General features: G+C 42.7%; 1 protein-coding gene across 5 annotated transcripts; it reads right to left on the bottom strand.

Annotated features, from left to right (window-relative positions):
• Nucleotide 1: 1 nt before the first annotated feature.
• On the bottom strand, nt 2-16287 carry IL10RB (interleukin 10 receptor subunit beta). Of its 5 annotated transcripts, XM_081199306.1 has the most exons (8): nt 16159-16278; nt 16013-16127; nt 8150-8279; nt 7317-7477; nt 5520-5698; nt 4844-4994; nt 3011-3153; nt 2-2258 (listed from the first exon to the last, which is right to left on the bottom strand). In XM_081199306.1, exons 2-8 carry the CDS (start codon nt 16062-16064, stop codon nt 2040-2042), a joined length of 1035 nt encoding a protein of 344 aa, XP_081055432.1. In that variant the 5' UTR covers nt 16065-16127; nt 16159-16278; the 3' UTR covers nt 2-2039. The 5 variants fall into 5 exon arrangements, with proteins under 5 accessions (XP_081055432.1, XP_081055433.1, XP_081055431.1 ...); XM_081199307.1 differs by having other exon boundaries at nt 8156-8279; nt 16013-16287; XM_081199305.1 differs by lacking the exons at nt 16013-16127; nt 16159-16278 and adding an exon at nt 14757-15102 and having other exon boundaries at nt 8156-8279.
• Between the last annotated feature and the right edge of the window lie 4669 nt (nt 16288-20956).

Consider the following 20956-nt stretch of genomic DNA (forward strand, 5'->3'; position numbering starts at 1 on the left):
CTGAAAGGCTTCCATACATTTATTCAATCAAAATAGGAGGTCAGGTACCATCATTAAAAATTGAAATATATGCCAAATATTTTAAAATAAATAAATGTCCTCTTCTGCACATTTGTCATAAAACATTGCTTTGTCTCTGAAGCAGTGTGCATTTATTTCAGAACACTTATATGCATGTAAGTGTTGTAATAAAACCTTGAGGTTACTTACAAAAAGAATAAAACAATAAAATTCTCAGTAAAAAGGCTTAAAACAACTATTTAAAATGGTTAAAAAAACAATTAAGATCAAGCAGCTATGCCATACAAAGTGCCCTTCTACACAACCACTCAGAAGTAAATTCTGCGAAGTTCAGTGGGGCTTACTCCCAGGTGCATAGTAAAGGTGAAGGGTCCAGTTGTGACTGACTCTGGGGTTGCGGCGCTCATCTCGCTTTATTGGCTGAGGGAGCCGGCGTACAGCTTCCGGGTCATGTGGCCAGCATGACTAAGCTGCTTCTGGCAAACCAGAGCAGCGCACGGAAACGCCGTTTACGTTCCTGCCAGAGTGGTACCTATTTATCTACTTGCACTTTGACGTGCTTTCGAACTGCTAGGTTGGCAGGAGCAGGAACCGAGCAATAGGAGCTCACCCTGCCACGGGGATTCAAACCACAATCTTCTGATTGGCAAGTCCTAGGCTCTGTGGTTTAACCCACAGCTCCACCCACATCCCACAGGTGCATAGTACTACAGTCTAAATAAATGGAGATTACTTCCGTGTATTGGAAAGAATCCAGTGGAAGTTCATAATGACTAAGGACTCGTCCACACTTCCACTTGTCCCATGTATAGAAAGCATGTGTCTGAGTGGTTTTCCACTTGTCCTGTGCTTTCTAGGCATGGATCCAAGTGATTTTGCCTTTGCTCCACTGCTTTTCTCTGAAAACTCTGCTCTTTCGTTCTAGATTGGAACAAATGTCAATCCAGAGAAAACCCAATTTGCTCCGATTCAGTAGTAAACAGAGGGGTTTCCCGGGGAAACCAATGGGACAAGCAGAAGTATGAATGAGCCCTAGGTTCTACTGAAGAGGGATTTAGGCACATACTAGCTACACATATGAGAAACTGAGCCGTTGCACAGGTATCCCCAGGTTGAAAAGCCAAGCCCAGGAGCTATGTTTCCAGGGCTCAGCAATAGCCAAAAATCATCTTGCTCAGGGACATAGTGAGACAGGACAGTGGATAGTTGGCTGGCTTCAGCCTTCACTCCTCTTAGGCCCTGGCTTTGCACGCGCAACACTATTTGGTGTTCATTATATAGCTAACATTCAGAACATATGGAAACATGCTACTGTGAACATATGTATCTAGCTGGATCATGGTGTGAAGACTGCAGTCCCAACCCAACTCTATTTGTGCCTTTAAAAGATGCAATTGGATGTGCCAGAATAAGGTTGGGAAAGCATCTTGCAATGCAAATCGCATTGAAAACAATGCTGTGTAGATAGATGCCAGCTATACAAGATGTACATTAGATTTATACCCAATCCAGCAAATGAGATGCACATAGGAGTTTGCTTACAGGGATAGATGTTCTTACCTAGATCCAATGTATGATGGTGTTACTTGAATACAGACACAGTTTAAAGCAAATATGGATCAGAAAACATAATACTATGGGAGCATCATTATTTTATAAATCCCAGTATGTTTCTCATAATGAATTTGAACTATTCTACACAATGCACAAATGCACTTGTAATAAAAGATTTGGAACTTCACAATTTTTTTATGAGTGAACTTGCTTAACTAATACTTCATTGATGGTTTGTTCTAAAATTAAGGCTTCAATATATATAAAAATAAATCTTTAAAATAGATAATTTGTATTTACAAGATTCTTTTAAAATATGTTATAACAGAATAAATATAGTTTTGAAAGATAATGTTCACCAAGTTAACATTTTTAAATCTGTAATATGCAAGGTGTTTGTTGCTTCCTTGAAAGTGCCACCAACTGCCTTCAAAACACACTTTCCACGTTTTTTTCTTCCACTTTTAAGAGTGTACCAGAGGCGTAAAATCTGAAACTTCTTTTGGCCTAAGGATTTCTTCATGAGAACCTTGGAGTAGCTGCTTTGCATTTCTCATTTGTTCCTCAGATTCATTATCATTTTTTGACTCCTCTGAAAGGACAATTATCTTGTCGTAGGACTGTTCTTCTCCTTGTGACTGAGATGCAAGAAACTGAGAACTGTAAAAAGGCTTGCTTAAAAACTGGGAGGGGGAAAAAGAGAAGATTAAGGAACTTGTTTTTTTCTGATCATTCCTGCTGCTTTTAAGAGACGCTTTAAACCAGGCATACAAATTTCCTATTTTCTGATTGTCAGGAAAGACTAAAACATTAATCCAGGTGACTAACTGTCCATTACAATTCTAAGAATCTCAAAATCTCAATGCTTTTTCTTACCCTCAAGCTACAGATAGTGCCCTATAAACTATTATTTTTGAGGTGTCAGCATCATGGAAGAAATTCTTAAACTGAAGTACAGTGGGCAAATAAGTAGTAGGTATTATTCATCCATATGTGGAAGAGGATCTGCATGGAGCTCAATGGAGCCATTGGAGTCCCATTCCCCACTGGCCCCCAGCCGTATGCATACAGTCAAAGTGCACTGTTCAGTCATATCTGAAATGAGCAGCTTCTTTGTGCCTCACAAAGAGCAATTTGTTGAGATAATGGTACGTTTTGACACCGTAGAGAACTTCGGTGAGTGTCACCATCTGATGGGACATTCAGAAGAAAGGATTATGATACACCAATGGAGGAAAAATGACCACATTATTGCAGCTTTCCCATGATTTTTTTAAAAAATTGGGCTTAAACAAACCGAAACTATAGAGGGTTGTACTTATATTTACATATCTTGGATCTCCATGGAGAATAATTGGTTAATGGATGGATTGAGTTTTTAAATTAGATTTAGCAACAGATTCTTAAGTAAACTGTAAAGTACAAATGAACAAACCTCTATGAAATGTTGTGGTAAATAATACGAAGGTAAGAAGATGTATTTGGCCCATCGATAAACATGTAAAATCATAAAGCAGATGAAAGGTAACAAAGCCAACACTGATAGCAGGATAATAGTCAGCTGCACTGTATTTATACCTGAATGTGGGGGGGGGGGAGAAACTGTTAATTCCTTTTGGAGTATATCATAGAGGTACATATTCTCCAACCCCTCACTTTCCTGTTTCAAAATTTAAATACTTCATAAGACATTCCACAATAACAAAATTACAACTAATACAATATTTATATTTGTTGATATGGGCACAGAAAAAATGAAAATAAAATTTGGTCTGTTGTAAGCTTGTCTCATTTTAGCCAGCCATTTTCAGATGTAGAGTTCTTCTGTTATATATAATAATTTTTTGTGCCTTCAAATCAAAGTCTGAAAGGCCTGACATGTTATAGGACATAGACCATGGGTAAAGTCCTTATGCACGTAAGCTTTTCATGTGCACCTGGACAAACTTAAATGCAGTTACCAAGTGTGCTGGGTGGTCCATTCAACTGCTGACAGTATGAGGACACCTGCATGTTAACATTCCACTGGCATGTGAATGGGCATATGCATTAAGAACACAAGAGTCTAGATTAGCTCAGTGGGCATCTAGTCCTGCAACCTGTTCTCATAGTGGCGAACCAGATGCCTATGGGAAGCCTGAAAGCAGGACATGAGCCCAACAGCATTCTTCCCACTTTTGATCCCCAGCATCTGGCATTCAGAGATATACTGCCGGACAGTGGAGAAAGAACATAGCCGCTGTGTCTAGTAGCCATTAAGTGTACAGTGGTGCCCCGCAAGACGAACGCCTCGCGAAACGAAAAACTCGCAAGACGAAAGGTTTTTTCGTTTTCGAGTTGCTTCGCAAGACGAATTTCCCTATGGGCTTGCTTCGCAAAACGAAGCTTGCCCCCGCACCCCGGAGCTCTTTTGAAGCAAGGGGCAGCGGGGAGAAGATCGCTTCTCCCCGTTGCCAGCCCCGCAATCTCCGGGGACAGAGGGGAAGGCGCGCGTGCGCCTTCCCCTCTGTCCCCAGACCCCTTTTGATCCAAGGGGCGGCAACGGGGAGAAGCGATCTTCTCCCCTCCTCCCCTTGCTTCAAAAGAGGGGACAGAGGGGAAGGCGCGCGCGCGCCTTCCCCTCTCTCCCCGGACCCCTTTTGAACCAAGGGGCGGCAACGGGGAGAAGCGATTCTCCCCGCTGCCCCTTCCCTTGCTTTAAAACAGGTCCGGGGACAGAGGGGAAGGCACGCAGCGCTTCCCCTCTGTCCCCGGACGGTCTCCATAGGAACGCATTGATTGATTTTCAATGCATTCCTATGGGAAACCGTGCTTCGCAAGACGAAAAACTCGCAAGAAGAAAAAACTTGCGGAACAAATTAATTTCGTCTTGCGAGGCACCACTGTATTCAAACATGACTTGGTCAAAATCTCAGATTGGCAAGTGCTGACCCTATGGCCCAAATCAGACCTTTGTTTTTGCTTCTGTAGGAAGATGCCCTAGTTCTTCCTAGTTTGGATGTGCTTCAGGAGCACAAAACTGAAGTATTAAAACCAAGATTCTTAGCTCATGCTCACTTACTTGAGTGTAAATGACATGAAATTCAGAAGGATTTATTTGTGAGTGACCGACCATGCATAGGATTAGCCTAGATGTTTTAAATAAATCTAAGCACAAATCAGTGAGGTTTCACTTTAATTCAATCCATAAGTGGGGTGTGGGGTGGAGAAAGAGTACAGATTTTAAAAATGTCCTTTATGAATAGTTATTCAATCCATTAAATATTACCATTGTCAGTTGTAGTGATACATAAAGCGTTACTCCAGTCCCCATTTTTATTTAATTCAGCAATAAATGCTTGAGCCTGAAGGCAATATGTTGTCCCAGGATCCAGATCAGGCAGTGTTTTAGAAGACTGTGTTATATTCACATATCTAACCTAGTATGAAAGTAGGAAATTGACAAATGAGAATCTTAACAGCACAATCCTATCCTACTTTCTAGGTCCTGCCGTTTCCCTTAAATCACAAGGTTATGCTTGGAAAGCTAGCTGGAGCCTACTGGCTCTGACCCACTTCCTACAAAACCTCTTATTGTTTTGTGCCACAGCTTAAGGTTTCTGTACGTCAAAAAACATATGGCAAAGGATGCTGTCCCTTTTCAACCCTTCCCAGTGATGAAAGAAGAAGGTGCTAAATCCTTATCTTAGAGAGGCCTGATTCTCCCATCCTACAAATCACGCATTACAAATCGCTACCAGCAGCACACTTCTGTACCAGTAATAGAATGCTAGTAGAATAGACTCCTACTGGAAAACTTACTTAGAAACTAACGTAGCCTGGTTGACCCTGTCAGTGCTATCTAATGATCAAGTTTAAGTTTTTGAGACACAGAACTCACTAAAGCTTTCCTGTACTTGTTTATGTAGCAACATATTTAAATCACCATAACAGATTCACTCTACCTGTTCACCATCATAATCTTTCTTCCAAATTCGCATCTTGTAAGTCACAAAACCATGGCCATAAAACTGTTTTATGGAATATTTGCCACCATCTCTAGAAACAAGTGGGTCTGTGATTTGTACAATCAAGACCCCGGGTGTTGTAGCTTCAGCTTGTACAGCAGGTGGTTCAATGATTGCTAAATGAAGTGGAGGAAAACAAAAGTTAACAAATTTGTTTGTTTTTACTTTGTTTGTTTTTAGATCCATTTAAATATGCAGTACATCATATAAAAAGTTTGCTTTTTTTCACATGAGAAAGCACGAGAAAGCATTTTATATAGAATGAAACACTAGGGAAGACCAAGGATGAGGGCAGGAAGTGGCACCTGAATAGTTGTGGCACCATAAGAACACTATGTTATTTCTGCTTTTGCTAAGAACAAAAGCAGGAGTATGGAATGTTTTCATTGCCTCATCTTTTCAACTTCTTTTGATGTTACATCATCTCTGTTGAACAGATGGATGCAGGTTCAGTTTGTTAAACATGAATAAGAATGGTGCTTAATTTTGAGGGACTGATAGTTTATGCATTAATCGACTGTGCTCTACCAAAATGCCTCTAGTTATAAGCAGCTTCATTGCTATGGCTACTGAACCAAATTTCTATGTCCATGACTGAGAACAGGTTTCCTGTGGATTTTCCCAGGAAAGGTCTGGGATCATAGTCTACATATGATTTTTGAAGCTTTATGACAGAGTATAATAAGCACATCATATTTCTCATTATATCATAAATGATCTGCACTTCCTCTCAAAGCACCTCAGCTACCTCTAGTTGTTTCTTAATGGATGCCTTGCGAATCGATTACCAAGAAATAATGCCCGCAACTACTTTTTGGATTCAGAAATGAAGAAATAAAATATATACAGGCCCACTTATTCTCTGGCTCCAATAGCATTTGAATGGTTTCAGAAGTATTTATTTTGGTTATAAAAAGGTCCAAATGCGTGTCACATTTTATGCACACCAACAAGCTAACCATCATAATATTCCAAAACTGCAATTAGTAACACTAGCTTGAGAGACAGAATGTGAAAATGACTGTGGGGCCATGTCCCCACCCCAACCCTCCAGTATTTTGACATAGCTATTTTGACTTAGCTTTCACAAGCCTTTCTCAGTGCATTGTTCAAACACAGCAGGGAAATACCCTGCTTTTTTATTCAGAGCGTGGGTGTAGGAAGGGGACTGCCTTCAGGGTAAGATCTATAGAGAAAGTTTGCAGATAGCATACAACTGTTTAAGTGGACAAATAAATGGGATCAAAGTATAAATCCTTTGGGAACACCAATTGGGAACCTGTGGTTGTGGGCTTATAAAACTAACTGCTGAAAGAGTACTTTGGATGAAGTAATCCAGGTAAGTCAGATAAATGGAAACTAAAATGAAAAGTGAAACTATTCCAAAGGGCACAACAAGCCAAAGAGGCCCACAGGAAGCTGTACAAGCAAAGGAGCGGAATCCTAGGAGTGTGCCAAATCAGAGCAAAGGTTGTCCATGGGAAACTCTCATAGTCTATGAAAAACACAGACATTTTACTAAGTTGAACATGGTCTTGGAACTTATGCACAGTATCCAACATAAGCTGAGTCCACTGAGCATACTTAGGTAGATATCACCCTGTGCCTTTTTCTTTGTTCTAATTGGTCTTAACTAACCCATCACCATGATGTTGTTCTAAAGAAACCATATTGTTAAGCCAGACAACACAACCTTTAAAAATAATATTCCAGTGAACTTGAATCTTCACTTACTGTCACTGAATGGTGTGAAGGTGATGTTTACCCAGTCTGATCGCTCCTCTTCAACTTCAGTTCTAACTCTTACAATGTAACTACCATGTATAGGGATACTTGAAATATTGCACTTTGTGACGTCAGTTCTTTGGCATAAATCAGTGAACCCATTTCCATATCTGTAAAAATGGAAAGAAAATCAATGTGTTATTGAAGAAAGAATAGCTCTCTCTCTCTCATTTCAGGCAACAATTCATTTTCAATTCTTACTCTTGTATAATCAATGCATCATTTGAAACATCTATCATGTGGTATCCTTGGGCAGCTCCCAGTGCCCTTACAGAGCCCAGTAGCAATGACTGCTCTGGAGGCCCTTATCTCCCCACTCCCAGGCTAGCCTCCACAGTGCTAAGTGGCTGCATCAAGCTATCCTTTAATTCCCCTTTATCCCCCTGCCCCAGCATCTCTGGGACATAGTGAGAAATTAATAGGGTGCCTAGACCTAGCCATACCACACTTTTTAAAGCGCTGCCTCTACAGCAGTCACCAGGGACCACTGATAGAGAAAGGTGCCCAACACAGGAAACTTTGGTCAAGGGCTCCACAAACCTGGAGCTGACCCTGGCACATTCCTTTTCCCCTCCCTTGCACCAAAGCATCTAAGACAGGGGGAGGGGTGGCCGTGGAAGTCTCCACAACTACAAGAAGGGGGCCTCTGGGGGGGGAGGGCGGGGAACTAGCTGTCGACAAAGAAGATGTGCTTTGTTCTATGGCCTCTGTGATGCCCTTCCATAGATCATATGATTGTGCCCTTAAAATAAACTATTAAAATTATAAGCCATTTCACTCACACATACACTTTATACTGAACTGTGTAAGTCATGCTTCCTTTGTGAAAATGAGGTGGATCCCACTGGAGAAAAGTGTCGAACATAACTGAATGAAGTCTTACATTCTGAGGTTCTGGTACCATCCCATGCACTGTAAATACAAACATGATATGCTGTTTAAATGTGGCCTTGAATTTCTTTCACTGGTTGGGAAAATGTATTTAAACAATTGAGGATATAAATGTGGTTAATTCTTTCCTCCTACGCTTTTTAAAAAATACTGTTTTTATTTATTTTCATGGTACAGAAGATAAATTTTGAGAAAACAGTACACAACAGTTACAACAGTAAACAACAAGTAACTTGTCCTGATAAAATTACAGACTTTTATCATGCCATGTGTTAAAGTTTCGTTTGATTACTCTAAGAGATCACACCACGTTTCCCCATGAGTGCTGGGTGGATTCCTTCCACAGTCTGAACATACACTTGCCATATGTTATAAAAGGAATATGGATTGTGTTTGCCCTTTGCCACTCTCACCTGGCATGTTAGTTTCTCAGCCAATGCTATTGACCATAGTCTGTTATACCAAGAATCAATGTTTCCATCCAACATCTGGCTATCTCCATAAGAGCAGCAGTCAAAAGAAAGACTAAGAGGTGATCTTTAGAATAATCATGAGCAGACGGGATCCTAAGCCCAAGTAGTGCTAGTGCAGGGGCCATTTCAATTGTTTTGTTGTATACCAAGCTTATTAATCCTCCTACTCTTAAAGCACTCATCTGGTGGGCACCAAGTTGGCAAAGGCTGTTCTAAATCATCACCATCCATTTGTCATTGTTGCTACTTCTTTATTAAGATACAACCTCAACTGTATCACCTCACCTGTTGTGTTATTTTTGGTTCTGAGATTTACAGCATGATAAATTTATTCAGAAAATGAAGGTATGGAAGGAAGGTCATATTTAAATCACAGAAGGATGGAAGAAAACATAGGGATATGTAATAAGGAATATTGAAAGATGGAAGAAAGCATCATATCAAGGATGTCAGAAATATAGACTATAAAAGTAGTTAACCAGCATTACTGAATACAAAACACAGAGCAGCCAGCCCTGCCATTAGGCAGAGGGAAGCAAGAAGAGGCATACTCAGAAGAGACCAATGAATCGTGACGAATCAATATATGTTACAGGAAAATGGAATTTGGTTAAATATTAGGGGGGAAATTTTCATTATGAAAATGGTCTGCGAAAGGCTTCAACTGGCGGTTATCCAGAAAGGGCTGAACAAACATCTCTTTGTGAAACTTTGGCATTTTTCTTAGAGTCAAGGGCTGCATAGATGGCTGAAGTTCCTTGTACTCCCTTTTATGATTTATGAGCTGATTTCTGTCAATACTTGCTGAAACTTTTGTTTTTTAACTAGAAGGCAGAAAACGGGGGGGGGGGGGCTTAAAAATAAAATACAATAATATATGGTAAAATATGTTGTGAAATAGTTTATTTGCAGTCTGAAAATGCATTTGATCAGCAGTGAATTTTCAGTATCAGTTTACTCAATCTTGTAAAATACCATGATTGTTCAAGTGCTATGACTCGAGAATGAATCATATTATATTACACCCATCAGTTAGTTCATGGTGCACGGCTGTCCTTCCCTGTTCTTTGTATGTTTTTCAACTTATCTTAGTTGCTACAAAACTGAAACTAGAAAATGTTCCATTATTTTCACAGTGGATAAAAATGATCTTCAAGAGGTATTTTAATGTCGATCTCATTATTTCAGCTCTCAGCTCAGATTCGTTGCCTATAACAACTGCAGGTCATTACAATACAGTGGTGCCCCGCAAGACGAATGCCTCGCAAGACGGAAAACTCGCTAGACGAAAGAGTTTTCCGTTTTGGAGGTGCTTCGCAAAACAAATCTCCTATGGGCTTGCTTCGCAAGACGAAAATGTCTTGCGAGTTCCTGCGGGTTTTTCCCCCCTCCCCCCCTTTTCTAAGCCGCTAAGCCGCTTATCTGCTAAGCCGATCAGCCGCTAAAAGCCGCTAATAGCGCTAATCCGTCAATGGGCTTGCTTCGCAAGATGAAAAAACCGCTAGACAGAGAGACTCGCGGAACGGATTCTTTTCGTCTTGCGAGGCACCACTGTATAGCAAAATAAATGTATCTACTACCTTGATATTATGAGGCAATTTCACTTTCCTCCTTATATCTTTCTGATCAGTACCATTAAGTGTGGCATAAATCAGGGCTGGAGTACCTTTTTAAAGTCTGAGGGCCACACTCCCCTTCTGGGCAACCTTCCAGGGGCCACATGCCATTGGTGGGCAGGGCCAGAGGCAAAAGTGAACAGAACAATGAATGGGAATTCTTCCGTTGTACAGTAGTCAAGTTTCTACACACATACCCCTAGCTACCCTCCATCCAGCCGAGCAAGAAGCATTGCCACAACCTAGTAGTTTGGCATTTTTAAGTTAGCCTCTAGCAACCTGGTGATTGGACTATAACTTACAGCTGTGCTGGTTGGGGGGCAGATGGGTGTTGTAATCCAAGATATATGAAGGCTGGTGAAGGCTGAAATTCCACGTATTTCAGCAGGATTTAAATGCACAAAATGTACCAACTACATTACTTTTCCAGTGCAAGACCACTTTTAGTAAGTACTGTGAATTAACAGTACAGAGCAATATTTTTGTTCATAGTGGTTTAATTACTGAGTAAAAGCAATTGCAATGTATTCTTGGTAATGTACACAAGTTGGATTTGAGAATGTGGGATTCAAAGATGTTTGGCTCTAGAAGTTTCCATATGAAAGAACTTTCTACAACTAAGAATGCAAGATACAGAACGGACTATGCTATGCCACTATCTGCATAGAATAAAGAGATCCAAACTCATTTGTTTTGCCTTACAAGTGGGAATGGAATCAAGAGTCAGCATTGTCTGGTACCTGCTGAGGCTCACACTCTAGCAGGGAGCCCCTTGTCAAGCATCACAGTCTCCCTATCCTGCTGGTTCTCTTCCTTGCTGTTGCTGCCTATCCCCATGCCCTCCCCAAGCACTGACTGAATGAGAAGGAACCGCTGCTCCATTCATCTTTCACTCTTCCACTGGGCTGACTGGTTGGACACAGAGGAAGACAACAGATAACTGGGCAGTGGCAAGAAGGATGTATGCCCATTTAAATCTGTATACCACTCTTCGTCCCAAGATCTCAGGGCTGTTCACAGCATAAAAACACAGGATAAAAATACAAAATACATAATAAAAACATGAACGAAAACAAAACAAACCAGTAACCTCCATCTCCCTTCAAAAAACCCTATGAAACCCTGGAGCCAGCAATGTTTTCAACATGACTTTCAGTAGCATGCAGCTATAATGAACAGTTAGGTGCTTGCCAGTTTACACACTGGGCTATGAAAAAATAAGCAGTTCTAATCTCACTCCAGTCTTTGATTTGTTAACATAAGAACTGTCTTCTTGGATCAGTCAGGGAGTTAATCATTCCGTCTCCAGCTGTGGACAACAAGGTGCCTCTGAGAACCTTATAATCAGAGCACGATCGAAGTATCAATCCTCTTTCATTCCTTTACACAGGCATTCCATTCAGCTGACTTCACTGAGAAGAACCATGACTGGATTTGTTCTCCATGAATTTGTTTAATCACTTTGTAAACAGCATCTATCCGCCTATTATAGGAAAATTTCACAACTATCAATCAGGGAGTGTGTAGTCAAATTTTGTTATCTATGAGGAATGGATGGTTGCATCAGAACTAACAACCCTAAGATTATAAAAAGAAAAGAAAGATGGCTGTGTAGCCCATAAGAAAAATTCCAAAATCCATATTAGGGCAACATCTTTATTAAGCCAGTCAAACTATCACAAGATAGTGTGCCAGTGTTCAGATTTTCTAGAACTCTTCATCCAGACTACGGCAAAGAAAGGAAATGTGGTTTCATGCAGGTGCATAAAAGATGGGGACAAACCAAAAATTAACCCAATTAAAACCTGAGGTACCAAGCCCATATACTACCTGAATCTTGATTGTATAAAAGAAGTCAGTACTGTGTGCAATTTCACATGTTCTACACAACTTCTATATGACTATATTGTGCCAAATAGTGCAATGAGAAAATACGTTCTAATTACTGACGCTGCTGTTCGGTTATGAGCTGTACACCTACAGTTATATTGGTGATAAAAAAGACACTTGGTTTTAGTAACATTTCTATGAAAGTATCAATCACAGCTTTCTATTGCTTAAAGTCTTGGTGTTCTTTCACATATTTTAGTGTGTCTCCTTCTAGTTTCATCAGATAAACTGAACAATGGCTTGGATCCAGACTTGCATTAATGGTGGTATGCCACTTCGGCAAAAGGGAAGTCTATCTTACCACCTGTATTTCCATAAGAACTTAATCTGCTGAGTCAGGCCATCTAATCCACAGCATCCTGTTCCCACAGGAGCCAACCAGATGTGTGGGAAGCCTGCATGTAGTTGGACATGAGTACAACAGCACTCAGCCCACCTGTAATCCCCAGGAACTGACATTCAGAGGCATGATGAACCCAGTGCCATCCAATAATAGACGAAGCATGGGTGAGTAAGGCAGTGAGGCGGCACTTTCTTGAGGAGCAGCCACCAACTGTTTTGCTTTGCTTGCTCACTGTGAATGACACCGTTGAGCTCAATCCTTCCTGCTGTGTTACCCAAAGAGAGAGGATGTGTGATCAGGAAGAAACTTCCAGTCGGAAAGAATAGGTAAGGCATCAGAGGAAGTGTTGATTGCAAGTGAAAGAGGAACATTGAACAACTATGTGGAGGCAGCAGCTACTCCAGAAAAGAGGACTACTTGATTACCTGCCCTCTCTCACTGGGCAACAAGAGGATGGAGAAGAGGATTGGGCTCCTTAGGCCCAATCCGTGCCTGTTCTTGCACCACTAATATGGAGAGCGCAGGGAAGCCAGCAAAGATGAGATTTCCACAACCAACCAGCTATGCTGCACTGCTGGGGTGGGGGGGGGCAAGCAACTGGGCACAGGTAGCTATTTGCACTCTCTTTAGGCAGCTCCATGCACCTCACCCTCACTGCTGCTGTGTCCAAAGAGGATGAGCGAGAGATGGGATTGAGTAGTAACTTGTCTTGTTTGCTAACTTCCTTCCCTACCAAGCGGCACAGCTCAAAGGAGAAGAAACTGGGAGGATGAGTGTGTACTCCAGGGGGCTTCATGGCTGTGTGTGTTTCCCCTCACCTGCATCATTCTAGCTTCCAGTGCAGGTCAAAGGAAGTGAGGAGAGAGGCATATTTACAGCTTGATTGCAACAGCAACAACTGCTGGTGAACTGCTTTTTCTTCAAACGTACTGTGACAGTGTCAAACACATTTCTTTAAAATTGTGTTTAATGTAAGGCACAGTGTGACCTAAAAAACTGATTTAAGTTTCACGAAAGCTACAGCTGTTCCATCCAACTATGACAGGCACTGGAGTTTCTATAGGGTGTGTCTGGTCACTGTCTAAGCCGAGTGGGTTGATTTAGATCAATTATTTAGATCTTTAAGGGGGGGGGGAAGAGAGACCAATTTAAATCAGTTTCCCATTGATACTTCTTTATATGTTTCCTAAACAACGGTGCCAATCTGACTTGTAAACCATGTTAATTCACAGCTGCTTGTAAAAAAGCCAACAAAAGTTACTGACATGCAAGCTACCGGTACCTTGTTGAGAGCTGGCAGGGCAGGGATATAAAACTGCATTCCTATGCTGGGCATGGAAGAGGACTCCCTCCTCCAGCTGTCTATTTGGTTTATTTGCCAAGCACAAAGGAGGAACAGAGCAACCTGTCCAGCAAGTCCACTTGCCTGCATGAAATGCCTGGTCACTTATGGCAACCAACGCAAAAGTGAAAAAGATCATTATTACACTTTTGTTTCATTATTGCAACCAGATCCTATGTCTTTCACTTTGAAGGACTGGTCTGAATGAACTTAAATCATAGTTAAACTATGGTTTAAATGGGAATGCACTGCATACGTATTGGTGCACACAGCTGAAACTGCTGGTGCTTCACTCCTCTCCTGCTCCTGATGAGCTTCCAGGAAACAAGTTGTGGTCTAACTTAGCATTGCTTCCAAATCCAGGCTCATTGTTTGTTTTTTTAAAAAAAATGAGTCAAGAACAAACCTTGGTTATGGTTCATGGGAAAGAAACAAACCAGAACCTGAGTTCAGGTGCAACGCTATGCCAGACTATGGCTTAGTTCTCAGCAGCAGCAAGACCCACAGAAGAAGCGCCCTGTGCAAAAACACCCCTATGTGTTTCTGAGGCTCCGTGTATACACACTGTCAGCAGTGTGCATCAATATGTGTGCACAACAGGCTACGACAACAAACCATTGCCTGGGAGCCTCCAATCTGCCTTTGATCTCATCCCCACCCACTTTTTTCTGTTTTAACAGTACAAATTCTACAAACACCTCCATATCTCCTCAGAATCATTTCTCCTGCATGTTCCCTGTCTTACCTTAAAGGCACTTGTTAATTTATCATTAACATACCATTACACCTCCTTATACCATACTAATATACCTCTTTATACCATTACAGTGGTACCTCTGCGGATGGGATCCGTTCCGGAGGTCCGGTTGGATCCCAAGGTTTCTGCAACTTGTGGATCGCTTCTGCGCATGCAAGCTCTGCAGAACCCAGAAAAATACTTCAGGGTTTGCTGCATTCGCAACCTAAAGTTTACTTAAACAGAGGGTTACGTAACGCGAGGTACTAATGTATTCCATTTTATATTCTGCTTGCCCCTTCCACTTCCTAGCTATAATAATTTGTGCTGCTGTCAATAAATTTGTGAGCAAATGCTTCATAGCCTGTGAACCTTCCACCCCATCGTAATGCTACCTCTGGACTTTCAATCACTTTTAACCCAGTGATAACCCTGTTATTTCCTTAAACACCCTTTGCCCCCCAAACATAGGCGCCGACTCCATGGGGCTTGAGGGGGCCCGGGCCCCCTCAAAAATTCGTTTGGGGGGGCTCTGCCCCCCCAATAATCTCCGGCGCCCCTCCAGCAGAGCGCCATCGCCGCCCCTCCCCCAGCCCAAAATGCACAGGGTCGGGCTGCATGCCTCCTGCCCTCCCTCCCGAGCAAAAGCTCCACCCACTTTATTTGCATATTCATGAGCTTATTTATTATTCATGAGCTTTCCCGGGGCCCCCCCCCAATATTTTTTATAAGTCCGTGTCCCTGCCCCCAAAATGTACATATTTACACCCCCACCACATGTGAACATAATTCCCAGTTTCCTGGCATCCCCTCCAACATAACATCGAATATTCCTTATTTGATTTAATTTGACCAGTGTTAAATACCTTCTCAATTTATGATAATTTTCTTTTATTCCTATAGACAACATTTCCAACGTACTTTCACCCATATTTTCCTCCAGCTTTGACTATCTGCCCTGTCATCTCCTTTCCCCACACCCCTTTTAATTGATCTTCTTGATCTTCCATTTCTACTAATGTTTTATAAATCTGACTGGTTCCCCCGCCCCCGCCTTCTAATGACTCCGGGCTTGCCATAGGTCCGGAAAATCCCCGATGGCGAAACAGCTCAAGTAGCTTAAAATCTGGGTTTGTTCCCAAACAATTTGGGTGGTTCAACAACTTTGCGGCTGTGTCAGGAATTTTACTTTTCGAAATATTGCAACGCCTGATGGCGGGCAGCAGCCGGACACATGCGCGGGAGGCGCAGAGAAATCTCGTCCGAATTCCGAGGGAAAACAGCAGCTTCTGGTCGGCCGCTCCCAGAAGTAACCCCAAGAAGCCCTGGACGAGAGGAGGTACCCTTTCCTTACCTGACCAGAAGAGGCAGCTGCAAATGAGGCAGGGCCAGCCTCGTGGGTCCATCTCCCACGAAGGCTCGCTTCCCGAGGGGGCAGTCGATGCCCCCCGAACCCCTGCAGAACTCGCCTGGGCGGACTGCTCCGTAAGGCGCCCGCACGGCTCTCTCGGAGCTGCTCAGTCACGTCCGGGCGCCTCCTACTCCGACCTCTCCCTTCTCCTTTCTGCGCTTGGCTCCCCTCATAGCGCCCAAACCGCGTGGCCTCAGCCCAGCGCGACCACTTCCTCGCGCTCGCTGTCTGGAAGCAGCCCAGGTGAACCTCGCTCCCCGGACGAAACACACGGGAACTCCCGCCTCCCGACGCTGCCCTGGGAGGCGGGAGGCAGCAACGGAGCCGCGCCCTCAGCGCCCCTGGCGAGCCAACAGCGCCCAGCAAACGTCGCAGGTGTTGCTGCTGCTGCTGCTCTGTGTCCCTACGGCCTATGAAGCCCGCTCAGGAAGTGTTGTGGCAGCCGGGAGCTGTAAAGAGGAATCATTCCCATCTGCCTCAAGCCATCACATTCTCTGAACGCAGGGACCAAATTTAGATAGGGGACTGTTTTTCATAGCCAACTCATCACAAGCCCCTCATAATTAGATAATCCCCCGTGAACAAACAACACTGAATTTATTAAAACCAATTCGTCCTCAATCAAGAACTTAAGAAGAGACCTGCTGGATCAGGCCCAAGGCCAGCATCTGTCTCACATTGCTCAGCCAGAAGCCCAATGAGCAGCTCACAAAAAGGAACCGACTGCAGCCACACTTTGGCCACTTGCGATTCTTAGTGAATGGTGTTCAGAGGCATACTCTACTGATCCACGGATACTATGACCACTCAGCAGGGAAATTAACCACAGCGCCAGCAACCCAGAAAAATATATCGCCCTCTCGCTGATTTGTTCTCATCCAGGGGGATAACTAGTCTAGTCGCAGCCAAGTACATATGCTGCTACTGCTGCTCTGTGTGTATAATAAATGGATAAAAAGCTGATTTGGCTGGCATATTGCACTTGGTGCATTCAGCCACATGCTGGGTAAGTTTGCTGCAAATGTCTGTTTTCACTCTTTCATTTACCTGATTCGCTTACATTGATATACCACCTTTTTCCCCATCATGGGGCTGAAGTTAATGTACATGTTGCCCCATCCAGACAGTGGCCAGATCCAGATCTTATTTGCTTCAGCAAGGTGGTGGCCTCATATGCCTTCTGACGTAAGCATAGAACTCCACATGCTTACTTGTATTTATTTCCATTTTAGTCCATCCCTACTCCAAGGAGCTCATTGTTCTCCTCCCTGATTTCCCCCTCACAACAGCCCTGTGAGGTAGATTTGTCAGAAAGAATTATCAGGCTAAAGTTGCCCATTGAGTTATATGGTGGATGAGAGGAATTTAAACTTGGGCCTCTCTAGTCCTAGTTCAACTGTCTTTTTTATAGTTTTTATTTGATTTTACAAGTATATAATTATAACCATTACAACCATTCACATCCACATTTACAGATTACTCTGAATCTCTGGACTTCCCACCTCCCCTCAATGGATCCTATTATTAAACCTTTTCTACTGCATCTTTTCCAGCACTCATCATTCCAAACAACAGTCTTAACCACTGTAACAAAATTTGAGCCTAACAAATCTAAGGCAGATTTATGTGTTGAATGCTATATACTTGAGAGAGAAAAATTGTGATGGACAAATGCAATCTGAATTTGTGCAGAGAATTTATTCTGAGAGTCCTAATTTGAGGAACAGCACTACTGTCCTTGAGGGTTGTCATCTTTTTGTAGACCAGAAGATCTGTGCCATTACAAACAGGGTAGCAGGCATGAAGAAAATTCGTTCTGCTTTGCCTTGAAATTGACTTGGTTTGTACATGACGTTAAGCCAAACCATGGCTTAGCACAAACGCATGTGGGATCCCAGACAGAAGACTACAGTCACTGCACTCTTCACTTGGTTCTGCTGCTGCTCTGCTTCCAGGTTTGAATGACATGTTTAGTCAAACCATGGCTTAGCCTAGGTAGTGTGGCAGCAGGAGGACCGAGGGAGAAATGCAATGTCCACTATCTCCTTTCCAGAAACCTGCACACATGCATGCTCACACACTAATCCTTGCTTTGGTTTAGCATTATGTGAGAACTTAATGCCGCACTTCCTGGAGGTGGTAGTGAGACAGAAGGGTATCTAACAACTTCTTCTCAGTACAGATTTTTTTTTAAAGGAAAAGAAAACCAGCTGCTCTGTTAAAAAAGAAACTCAGACAACACAATAACTTGCGTTGCAGTAGATTAGGAAAAAACTCACAAGATGCAAATACAAATATTCTCACCAAGAATCAGTGTTCATACAGTTTCGATGAAAAAGAATCCCCTTCTCAAAGACATGACATTGTCAGTTAACATTCAGTTTCAGTGATTTCTTAAAGTTTCAATTTACAGGATGTTTTAGAAAGGCCCTAGTGGGACTCACTCTAGAAGTGGTGTTCAAAACAACCTGCCTAGCCTACCAAGCCATTCTTGAGACATTTTCCTTTGCCCACCTATGGAAAGCTAATTCTGTCTAAATACTGCCAATGGAAGTCCCTCCTGCCATATTAGGCAGAAAAATGAAATTAATAATCCCTCTCCAGAGATAGAATATCCAATTCTGGGGATAGAAGAATATAAGGGGAGCCCAGCTGGGTCAGACAAAAGTTCCATGTTGTCAGGTATCCTCTTTCTCACAGTGGACAATCTGGTTCTAGGAAGACCACAATCAGGGCATGAAAATACCAGCCAAGCAACTGGTACTTATGTTATTTGCATTATTTACAGTTAATCCAGTAAACATGAAACAGGCAAAAGTACAAGTATACAAATATTTAACATATCTGTTATACACTCAAATAAAGTATAAGTTTCATAAAGTTCCTAGCAATATCTGTGGGTTACCTTGAACCTTATTGCACCAGTAAGTTATAAAAACACTATTCCCCCCCCCAACATACAAATAATCATAGGATTGCCTTGCCTCTCTACCTCCTATTATATTTCTGAAGCTCAATTCAGATGAGACTGAGGCACTGTTAGTTCTGCAGACCAGATGGATGGAAGGTTGCCTGCTTTTGCTGGAGTTTCACTTCCTCCGAAGAGGCGGGTACTCAGCTTGTGGGTATTTCTGGATCCATGGCTGTTGCTTGAGGCTCAGGTGGCCTCACAGTAGTTCATACTTATTTATTTATTGTACAGTGGTACCTCGGGTTAAGAACTTAATTCGTTCTGGAGGTCCTTTCTTAACCTGAAACTGTTCTTAACCTGAGGTACCACTTTAGCTAATGGGGCCTCCTGCTGCCGCTGCACGATTTGTTCTCATCCTGAAGCAAAGTTCTTAACCAGAGGTACTATTTCTGGGTTAGCAGAGTCTGTAACCTGAAGCGTCTGTAACCCGAAGTACCACTGTATATTCATTAATTCACATCCAGTTCCATGTTCTCCAATCCAATTTCCTGTTGGCTGACATATTCCATTTGAACCACCCTGTGATCTTCAGCTGAAGGGTGGTATACAAATTGAATTAATTAATTAATTGATGGAAACCCAGGAGGCAGGGCTTTGTCTAGGTTTGAAGGGGGGCAGGGGAAAGTGCCTTCTGGTGGGCCCTTCCTTTCAGTGGGCTCTTGCAGCTGTGGCAGCACAGGATGATGCTAGGCCAGGGGCATTGTGGGCAATTCAAAGGGTTGCTAGGTCCAGCCTCCTAGTGCTTTTTGGAATGCTAGGACAAAAATTTTCTAAGGGGAGGCATCAGCAGTGGGCCCTGCCAGGGGGTTGGGTGTGACTGACAACTGCGCAAGGAGGGCATCCAAAAGGGAGTTGTATGCAGCGTGATTTTGCTGCAGTTGGAGAAAGCAAGTGCAGGAACTTTGACTCAAGGCAGATTAAAACACTGCAGTGAGCACTATTTAAAAATGCTTCTGTGTGGTGGCAGTCCATACGGAAGTGGTTTACTACAGTCAATACCACATAGTTGAGATTGCAGGCGCTAGGCAAGAATTTTTCCTCTATAGCCAGGCCTCTGGCTGCTTAAACAATCTATGGCTTTTGAAATGTATTTGTGGGAGGGGGTTACTGGTTTTTGTTGGTTATTATAATATTTTGTGTTTTCATTTTGTATTTTTATGCTATAAACCACCCTGTAATCTTCAAATGAAGTATATAAATTTAATAAAAGTTAAAAGAATAAATTAATCACAGATACTGTACCATATTGTGGGGTAGTACTTAAGAGTGTATGACTAGAACCTGGAAGACTAGGAATCAAGTTCCCACTCAGGCATGAAGCTCACTGAATCAGGTCTTTAATGTTGTGGCATCAAGACCTTGAGTTTTCTCCCCTTGAATACAAGGTGCTGCCTCTGGTGCTTTTTCAGTGCCTATTGATGACTTTCCACTTTCAACCGGTCTTTTAACCTGAGCTCTTTCCCAGTCTGCCTCTGTATTAGAATTGCTTTAAGCCATTATTGCTTGCTGCCCTGGGCTCAAATTTAATAATCGGCAAATAAATGAAAGTAAGACCCGCACGACAAGGCTTACATTCCGGCATTAGGCTGCAACCCTATCACCCACCTAGTTGCAAGTCCCCCTGAACTCAGCCGGGCTTAGCAGACACGGGGCAGAGATGCTAGGGAACAGAAGCAAGACACGCACCACCTCGTTCAAACGTTACTCGCAAGCAGGGTGTGCATTAAAAATGGTCGCTCAACCTCTTACAAACCTGACCGCTAAACTAAGCTGGCTTTTTCCAGGGGGATGAACACAGGAGGAAGAATTAAACAAAACCCACCCTTCCTTCCAACCAGGCCCCAGTCAGTCCCGTCCCCCCCGCAAGCAGAGCAGACAAAGGCCCGCCTTCCCCCCTGACGGCCCGACCCCTTTGT

Source organism: Podarcis bocagei (genome assembly GCF_964188305.1).
Source record: "Podarcis bocagei genome assembly, chromosome: 6".
Classification (NCBI taxonomy): Eukaryota; Metazoa; Chordata; class Lepidosauria; order Squamata; family Lacertidae; genus Podarcis; species Podarcis bocagei.

What these genes read in the sequence shown, in the direction of transcription:
- IL10RB (XM_081199304.1), bottom strand. Translation starts at nt 14,877, where the DNA reads ATGCAGCAAACCCTGAAGTATTTTTCTGGGTTCTGCAGAGCTTGCATG. An exon ending in AACGGATCCCATCCGCAGAG is followed by an intron (nt 8,280 to 14,756) that starts GTACCACTGTAA and finishes TTGTATTTACAG; the next exon opens with TGCATGGGATGGTACCAGAA. An exon ending in CTTCACACCATTCAGTGACA is followed by an intron (nt 5,699 to 7,316) that starts GTAAGTGAAGAT and finishes CACTTCATTTAG; the next exon opens with CAATCATTGAACCACCTGCT.